The sequence below is a fragment of the Oncorhynchus masou genome, chromosome 24, assembly GCF_036934945.1.
Source record: "Oncorhynchus masou masou isolate Uvic2021 chromosome 24, UVic_Omas_1.1, whole genome shotgun sequence".
In the NCBI taxonomy this organism is placed as follows: domain Eukaryota; kingdom Metazoa; phylum Chordata; class Actinopteri; order Salmoniformes; family Salmonidae; genus Oncorhynchus; species Oncorhynchus masou.
In genome coordinates, this window is record NC_088235.1 from 7,181,870 (window position 1) to 7,191,555 (window position 9,686).

General features: G+C 45.8%; 1 protein-coding gene across 2 annotated transcripts in view; it reads left to right on the forward strand.

Moving 5' to 3' along the window:
* LOC135511813 (disintegrin and metalloproteinase domain-containing protein 9-like) overlaps positions 1 to 6,897 on the forward strand; it is a 37,443-nt gene extending 30,546 nt beyond the window's left edge. The window contains exons 19-22 of one of the 2 annotated variants that reach the window (XM_064933285.1): positions 953 to 1,094; positions 4,921 to 5,011; positions 6,293 to 6,333; positions 6,455 to 6,897. In XM_064933285.1, the coding sequence (XP_064789357.1) occupies positions 953 to 1,094; positions 4,921 to 5,011; positions 6,293 to 6,333; positions 6,455 to 6,554 (374 nt within the window). In that variant the 3' untranslated portion in view covers positions 6,555 to 6,897. Of the gene's footprint in view, positions 1 to 593; positions 707 to 952; positions 1,095 to 4,920; positions 5,012 to 6,292; positions 6,334 to 6,454 lie in introns of those variants that run through there. The other variant, XM_064933286.1, reaches the window with a different exon arrangement.
* Positions 6,898 to 9,686: the final 2,789 nt, after the last annotated feature.

Genomic DNA, 9,686 nt, shown 5'->3' on the forward strand with positions numbered 1-9,686 from the left:
CACTGCACACCTTTCCTCTGTCTACCTGCCTGTCATTATAGACAGGTACTGTTCACTGCACACCTTTCCTGTCTCTACCTGCCTGTCATTATAGACAGGTACTGTTCACTGCACACCTTTCCTGTCTCTACCTGCCTGTCATTATAGACAGGTACTGTTCACTGCACACCTTTCCTGTCTCTACCTGCCTGTCATTATAGACAGGTACTGTTCACTGCACACCTTTCCTGTCTCTACCTGCCTGTCATTATAGACAGGGATACTGTTCACTGCACACCTTAACTGTCTCTACCTGCCTGTCATTATAGACAGGTACTGTTCACTGCACACCTTTCCTGTCTCTACCTGCCTGTCATTATAGACAGGGATACTGTTCACTGCACACCTTAACTGTCTCTACCTGCCTGTCATTATAGACAGGTACTGTTCACTGCACACATTTCCTGTCTCTACCTGCCTATCATTATAGACAGGTACTGTTCACTGCATCCCTTTCCTGTCTCTACCTGCCTGTCATTATAGACGGGTACTGTTCACTCCCTGAGGGACGGCCTGCTGACCTTCACTAATAACTATCCCTCTGCTTCTCCCAGATTATTCCCTGAGGGACGGCCTGCTGACCTTCACTAATAACTATCCCTCTGCTTCTCCCAGATTATTCCCTGAGGGACGGCCTGCTGACCTTCACTAATAACTATCACTCTGCTGCTACCAGATTATTCCTTGAGGGACGGCCTGCTGACCTTCACTAATAACTATCACTCTGCTGTTCCCAGATTATTCCCTGAGGGACGGCCTGCTGACCTTCACTAATAACTATCACTCTGCTGCTACCAGATTATTCCCTGAGGGACGGCCTGCTGACCTTCACTAATAACTATCACTCTGCTTCTCCCAGATTATTCCCTGAGGGACGGCCTGCTGATCTTAACTATCCCTCTGCTGTTCCCAGATTATTCCCTGAGGGACGGCCTGCTGATCTTCTTCCTCCTGGTGGTTCCCATCCTGGTCCTGCTGGTGTTAGTGCTGCTCTATGTGTTTAGAAGGGATACCCTGGAAATATGCCTCAAAGGACCACGCTCCAGACGCTCTAGGTAAACACTATCACCACGCTCCAGACGCTCTAGGTAAACACTATCACCACGCTCCAGACGCTCTAGGTAAACACTATCACCACGCTCCAGACGCTCTAGGTAAACACTATCACCACGCTCCAGACGCTCTAGGTAAACACTGTCTAGATAGGTATCACCACGCTCCAGACGCTCTAGGTAAACACTGTCTATCACCACGCTCCAGACGCTCTAGGTAAACACTATCACCACGCTCCAGACGCTCTAGGTAAACACTATCACCACGCTCCAGACGCTCTAGGTAAACACTATCACCACGCTCCAGGCGCTCTAGGTAAACACTATCACCACGCTCCAGACGCTCTAGGTAAACACTATCACCACGCTCCAGACGCTCTAGGTAAACACTATCACCACGCTCCAGGCGCTCTAGGTAAACACTATCACCACGCTCCAGGCGCACACTATCACCACGCTCCAGGCGCTCTAGGTAAACACTATCACCACGCTCCAGGCGCTCTAGGTAAACACTATCACCACGCTCCAGGCGCTCTAGGTAAACACTATCACCACGCTCCAGGCGCTCTAGGTAAAACACTATCACCACGCTCCAGACGCTCTAGGTAAACACTATCACCACGCTCCAGACGCTCTAGGTAAACACTATCACCACGCTCCAGACGCTCTAGGTAAACACTATCACCACGCTCCAGACGCTCTAGGTAAACACTATCACCACGCTCCAGACGCTCTAGGTAAACACTATCACCACGCTCCAGACGCTCTAGGTAAACACTATCACCACGCTCCAGACGCTCTAGGTAAACACTATCACCACGCTCCAGACGCTCTAGGTAAACACTATCACCACGCTCCAGGCGCTCTAGGTAAACACTATCACCACGCTCCAGACGCTCTAGGTAAACACTATCACCACGCTCCAGACGCTCTAGGTAAACACTATCACCACGCTCCAGGCGCTCTAGGTAAACACTATCACCACGCTCCAGGCGCTCTAGGTAAACACTATCACCACGCTCCAGGCGCTCTAGGTAAACACTATCACCACGCTCCAGGCGCTCTAGGTAAACACTATCACCACGCTCCAGACGCTCTAGGTAAACACTATCACCACGCTCCAGACGCTCTAGGTAAACACTATCACCACGCTCCAGACGCTCTAGGTAAACACTATCACCACGCTCCAGACGCTCTAGGTAAACACTGTCTATCACCACGCTCCAGACGCTCTAGGTAAACACTGTCTATCACCACGCTCCAGGCGCTCTAGGTAAACACTATCACCACGCTCCAGACGCTCTAGGTAAACACTATCACCACGCTCCAGACGCTCTAGGTAAACACTATCACCACGCTCCAGACGCTCTAGGTAAACACTCACCTGTCTATCGCACCCGCTCCAGACGCTCTTGGTAAACACTGTCTATCACCACGCTCCAGACGCTCTAGGTAAACACTGTCTATCACCACGCTCCAGACGCTCTAGGTAAACACTATCACCACGCTCCAGACGCTCTAGGTAAACACTATCTATCACCACGCTCCAGGACGCTCTAGGTAAACACTGTCTATCACCACGCTCTAGGTAAACACTGTCTATCACCACGCTCTAGGTAAACACTGTCTATCACCACGCTCTAGGTAAACACTGTCTGTCACCACGCTCTAGGTAAACACTGTCTGTCACCACGCTCTAGGTAAACACGGTCTGTCACCACGCTCTAGGTAAACACGGTCTGTCACCACGCTCTAGGTAAACACGGTCTGTCACCACGCTCTAGGTAAACTGTGTCTCCACGCTCTAGGTAAACACCACGCTCTAGGTAAACACTGTCTATCACCACGCTCTAGGTAAACACTGTCTATCACCACGCTCTAGGTAAACACTGTCTATCACCACGCTCTAGGTAAACACTGTCTATCACCACGCTCTAGGTAAACACTGTCTATCACCACGCTCTAGGTAAACACTGTCTATCACCACGCTCTAGGTAAACACTGTCTATCACCACGCTCCAGGTAAACACAGTCGTGGATATAAACAATCTATCACCACGATTCCATCCACAGTTTGTGAGTAAAGTCATAAACATGTTTTTTAAATGATCATGACAGCTGTGATGGAAACAAAACGTGGAAACATTGAAGTTGACATTTTTATTCGGTACATGAATACTTGAGCGAATAAGTACATTTTGTGTGCTCTGTCATCACGCACTGGTTTCTATCAACAAAACGTATATTTGGTGTTAACACCACTGGTGGGGAAAAAGCATATTTTCGTCATGCGGATTCTAGAATGTTCCTCTGAAATTCTATCGCTAATTGGATGGACACCTAGCTATGGACACTTACAGTTGAAGTTGGAAGTTTACATACACCTTAGCCAAATTACATTTAAACTCAGTTTTTCACAATTCCTGACATTTAATCAGAGTAAAAATTCCCTGTCTTAGGTCAGTTAGGATCACCACTTTATTTTAAGAATGTGAAGTGTCAGAATAATAGTAGAGAGAAATATTTATTTCAGCTTGTATTTCGTTCATCACATTCCCAGTGGGTCAGAAGTTTACATACTCAATTAGTATTTGGTAGCATTGCCTTTAAATTGTTTAACTTCGGTCAAATGTTTCGGGTAGCCTTCCACAAGCTTCCCACAATAAGTTGTGGGATTTCTGTCCCATTCCTCCTGACGGAGCTGGTGTAACTGAGTCAGGTTTGTAGGCCTCCTCGCTCGCACACGCTTTCAGTTCTGCCCACAATTTTTCTATGGGATTGAGGTCTTGGCTTTGTGATGGCCACTCCAATACCTTGACTTTTTTGTCCTTAAGCCATTTTGTGACAACTTTGGAAGTATGTTTGGGGTCATTGTCCATTTGGAAGACCCATTTGCGACCAAGCTTTAACTTCCTGACTGATGTCTTGAGATGTTGCTTCAATATATCCACATAATTTCCCTTCCTCATGATGCCATTTATTTTGTGAAGTGCACCAGTCCCTTCTGCAGCAAACCACCCCAACAACATGATGCTGCCACCCCCGTGCTTCACTGTTGGGATGGTGTTCTTCAGCTTGCAAGCATCCCCCTTTTTCCTCCAAACATAACGATGGTCATTATGGCCAAACAGTTATATTTTAGTTTCATCAGACCAGAGTACATTTCTCCAAAAAGTACGATCTTTGTCCCCATGTGCAGTTGCAAACCGTAGTCTGGCTTTATGGCGGTTTTGGAGCAGCGGCTTCTTCCTTGCTGAGCGGCCAATCAGGTTATGTTGATATAGGATTCGTCAGAAGCTTCTAAAGCCATGACATCATTTTCTGGAATGTTCCAAGCTGTTTAAAGGCACAGTCAACTGAGTGTATGTAAACTTCTGACCCACTGGAATTGTGATACAGTGAAATATAAGTGAAATAATCTGTCTGTAAACAATTGTTGGAAAAATGACTTTTCTCATGCACAAAGTAGATGTCCTAACTGACTTGCCAAAACTATAGTTTGTTAACAATAAATTTGTGGAGTGGTTGATAAATGAGTTTTAATGACTCCAACCCGAGTGTATGTCAACTTCCAACTTCAACTGTAGCTTATGTACACCTAGATTATGAGTAAATCAACAAAATGTCAATAAAGATTCTTGTGTATGTAAATTGGGTTCATCTCATCACAAAACTGTACCAACCTAGATGGTGGCACTTCTCTGATTAGTTTAACAGGTTGTGTGACGTAGAAATTGTATGAGATTAAAAGCATATAGTATGTAAAACTGGGTGACTTTCTCTGGGTCACAGCTGTTGCATTTCACATGATGATTTCTAATGTACGCAGGTCAGGAAACACAGCAAATGGCCAAGCGAATGGCAATGCCCCGAAACAACCAACTACACAACCTCCAGCAACACAAGCCCCACCTTCTCAGGTAAACTGTTCTCCCAGCAACATAGGCCCCACCCCCTCGGGTAAACTGTTCTCCCAGCAACATAGGCCCCACCTCCTCGGGTAAACTGTTCGCCCAGCAACATAGGCCCCACCTCCTCAGGTAAACTGTTCTCCCAGCAACATAGGCCCCACCCCCTCAGGTAAACTGTTCTTCCAGCAACACAGGCCACACCCCCTCGGGTAAACTGTTCTCCCAGCAACATAGGCCCCACCCTCTCGGGTAAACTGTTCTCCCAGCAACATAGGCCCCACCCTCTCAGGTAAACTGTTCTCCCAGCAACATAGGCCACACCCCTCGGGTAAACTGTTCTCCCAACAACATAGGCCCCACCCCCTCGGGTAAACTGTTCTCCCAGCAACATAGGCCCCACCCCCTCGGGTAAACTGTTCTCCCAGCAACATAGGCCCCACCCTCTCGGGTAAACTGTTCTCCCAGCAACATAGGCCCCACCCCCTCGGGTAAACTGTTCTCCCAGCAACATAGGCCCCACCCCCTCGGGTAAACTGTTCTCCCAGCAACATAGGCCCCACCCCCTCGGGTAAACTGTTCTCCCAACAACATAGGCCCCACCCCCTCGGGTAAACTGTTCTCCCAGCAACATAGGCCCCACCCTCTCGGGTAAACTGTTCTCCCAGCAACATAGGCCCCACCCCCTTGGGTAAACTGTTCTCCCAGCAACATAGGCCCCACCCCCTCGGGTAAACTGTTCCACTACATGTACAGTGGGATCTGATATTGACACCCCTGATAAAAATTAGCAAAAATGATTCAAATACTCATCTATTTAAAAAATGTATCTATTAAAAAAATTGAAATTATATTATTTAATACATCATTCTCAAAGGTAAGTCTTAGACCATTACTCCATATAGAACCCATACAGATCCTTCATATCCTTTGTCTGTGCTTCTGGACTGCCCTCCTCAATTCAAACCACAGGATTTCAATGGATTTCAAGTCCTGGGACTGAGATGGCGATTGGGCAAAACGTTGATTATGAACCAATGGCTTTGGTCAGATGAGAAGACAGGCCACGTCCACCCAGTGGTGGGTTCTGAGAATACAGGCCACGTCCACCCAGTGGTGGGTTCTGAGAATACAGGCCACGTACACCCAGTGGTGGGTTCTGAGAATACAGGCCACGTCCACTGGTCATGGGAGTGGGCTATATGACACAAACAGATCTAGGACCTTTTCCAGTATGTGACTTTTAATCCGTTTACATGTTGTAGTAATTCTGCTCTCTTCATCTGTTTCCAGCCAATGCCTACATATCCACCATCCTCTACCTCAGGACCCAGGTATTAACGCTTTATCGTAGCATATTGGGGGGGGGGGGGGGGGAAGAGAGTCCATATTACAAACGCCTTAGTTGTATGTTTTATTTTTTAATGTTGATTTTAGTTTTGATATGCCACTTAGGTATGGAGAAAACAACAATTGGAACCAACCTCCTGCCTCCCAGCCACCTCTCCCCCATCAGGGCCCAGGTGTTCCCAAACCCATCCCTCCCAGGCATTAATCCTGACACCCCCCTTCCAACATAATGGGGGCTCTTCCCTTATTCGGCATTTGTAAATTTCATATTTGTATTTTACTCACATTTGTATGTTCGTTTGTGGATATCTAAAAAATAATCATAATTTAAAAAACATTTTATTGCAGGAACGTGATTTGGTGACAGGGACTTTTTATATTGCTTTTTACATTATTACTATGGAAATGAAGGTAACATATTTTGTAATAAAAATATACATATTGTTGATATTGTTCAGTTCCAGAAAGGCTCAATTTATTTTATGAGCGGTTTACAATCTTTTTTAAAAATATTTAAATGTTACTCATAATAAAAATTTAATATAATATTTCCTGCCTTATTGTCCATTTGTTTTATTAGGCCAATCTTTCATTCCAAGGTACAGTAGAATATTACCAGAGTTTCTAAACCCAGAGGCGCGACATTTCTAGTAATGCTTGTGAAACAGACCATGCCGGAGTTTGAAAAGTCAAATCAAATTATTTCTGACTTACTTTGTAGACTACAGGTGTAGACTACCAGTGGAAATCAGTAGAAAATAACATGGCTATATATATACACACACACACACACAGTGCATTTGGAAAGTATTCAGACCCCTTGACTTTCTCCACATTTCTTTTACGTTACAGCCTTATTCTAAAATAATTACAAAAAAAATCCTCAATCTACACACAACATCCCATAATGACAAAGCGAAAACAGGTTTAGAAGTTTTTGCTCATTACTAAAAAAATACATGTATTCAGACCCATTGCTATGAGACTCATATTGAGCTCAGGTGCATCCTGTTTCCATTGATCGTCTTTGAAATGTTTCTACAGCTTGACTGGAGTCCACCTGTGGTAAATTCAATTGATTGGAAAATATTTGGGAAGGCACACACCTGTCTATATAAGGTCCCACAGTTGACAGGGCACGTCAGAGCAAAAACCAAGACATGAGGTTGAAGGAATTGTCAGTAGAGCTCCGAGACAGGATTGTGTCGAGGCACAGATCCGGGGAAGGGTACCCAACAATTTCTGTAGCATTGTAGGTTCCCAAGAACACTGTGGACTCCATAATTCTTAAATGGAAGATGTTTGAAACCACTAAGACTCTTCCTAGAGCTGGCCGCCCGGCCAAACTGAGCAATCTGGGGAGATCGCCTTGTTTAGGGAGCTGACCAAGAACCAAATGGTCACTCTGACAGAGCTCCAGAGTTCCTCTGTGGAGATGGGAGAACCTTCCAGAAGGACAACCATCTCTGCAGCACTCCACCAATCAGGCCTTTATGGTAGAGGGGCCAGATGGAAACCACTCCTCAGTAAAAGGCACATGACAGCCCGCTTGGAGTTTGCCAAAAGTCATCTAAAGACTCTCAGGCCATGAGAAACAACATTATCTAGTCTGATGAAACCAAGATTAAACTCGTTGGCCTGAATGCCAAGCGTCCCCTCTGGTGGAAACCAGGCACCACCCCTACGGTGAAGCATGGTGGTAGCAGCATGCTGTGGGGATGTTTTTCAGTGGCAGGGACTGGGAGACTAGTCAGGATCGAGAGACATTAACTGAGCAAAGTACAGCGACATCCTTCTCCAGAGCGCTCACGACCTCAGACTGGGGCAAAGGTTCACCTTCCAACAGGACAACGACCCTAAGAGCCAAAACAATGCATGAGTGGCGTCGGGACAAGTCTCTGAATGTCCTTGAGCGACCCTGCCAGAACCTGGACTTGAACCCAAACGAACATCTCTGGAGAGACCTGAAAATAGCTGTGCAGAGACACTCCCCATCCAACCTGACAGAGCTTGAGAGGATCTGCCGAGAAGAATGGGAGAAACTCCCCAAATACAGGTGTGCCAAGCTTGTAGCGTCATACCCAAGAAGACTCGAGGCTGTAATCACTGCCAAAGGTGCTCCAACAAAGTACTGAGTAAAGGGTCTGAATACTTATTGAAATGTGATATTTCAGGTTTTTTTTATTATAAACTTACACACATTTTTAAACCCTGTTTTTGTAATTGTTGCCAAAGGTGTAGTAAAGGTTTTGAATACTTGTGGTATTCTAACCAGGGGTCAAAGTTGAATTCATTTCTTCCAGGTACAGAACATCCTATATGTTCACACTTACACCAACATTAATAGAGGTGTCCCCCAGGGTTCCATTTTAGCTCCAACATGTGCTATGGGCTGAATCATAGCATTTCATATAGAACTCAGAGATCCTATTAATTCAATGGGATCTCTGTGGGCCTGGCGATTTTTAAAGATTTGTCATTTAACTTTTAAAAAATTTGACCTTTTTTTTTATTGTGGCATAAACACAACCAGTCATGTTTTTTTTCATCTGATTGTCAAACATTCTCTACTAAGACGACCCATTGACGTCCGTTCTCTCACAAACAAATTTCAAACAGTGGCGAATGGAAAGAGACATTGGTTACACAATCACCCAAAGAAGTGTAATGCCATTTGGCTGGGCTATTGTCATTAGGCCAGAATGTATGTGTCCACTGCTGTCCTCGCGCATCTCTATCTGCCACTCATCTCTGCCTTGGAAAATGTCAGTGTTCTCATCGAACCACATGGCATTTTGGAGCATAGTCTACACCACCTGGTTTTCATTTCTCAGGCCTCTTACATGCAGATTTTTTGTTTTAATGGAGTAATAGCCAACAGCAACTGCCTGTCCTCCAGGACACCTACACCACCCGATGTTACAGGAAGGCCAAAAATATCATCAAGGACAACAACCACCCGAGCCACTGCCTGTTCACCCCGCCATCATCCAGAAGGCGAGGTCAGTACAGGTGCATCAAAGCTGGGACCGAGAGACTGAAAAACAGCTTCTATCTCAAGGCCATCAGACTGTTAAACAGCCACCACTAGCCGCCTACCACCCGGTTACTCAACCCTGCACCTTAGAGGCTGCTGCCCTATATACATAGACACGGAATAACTGGTCAGTTTAATAATGGAACACTGGTCACTCTCAACCCTGCACCTTAGAGGCTGCTGCCCTATATACATAGACATGGAATAACTGGTCAGTTTAATAATGGAACACTGGTCACTTTCAACCCTGCACCTTAGAGGCTGCTGCCCTATATACATAGACATTGAATAACTGGTCAC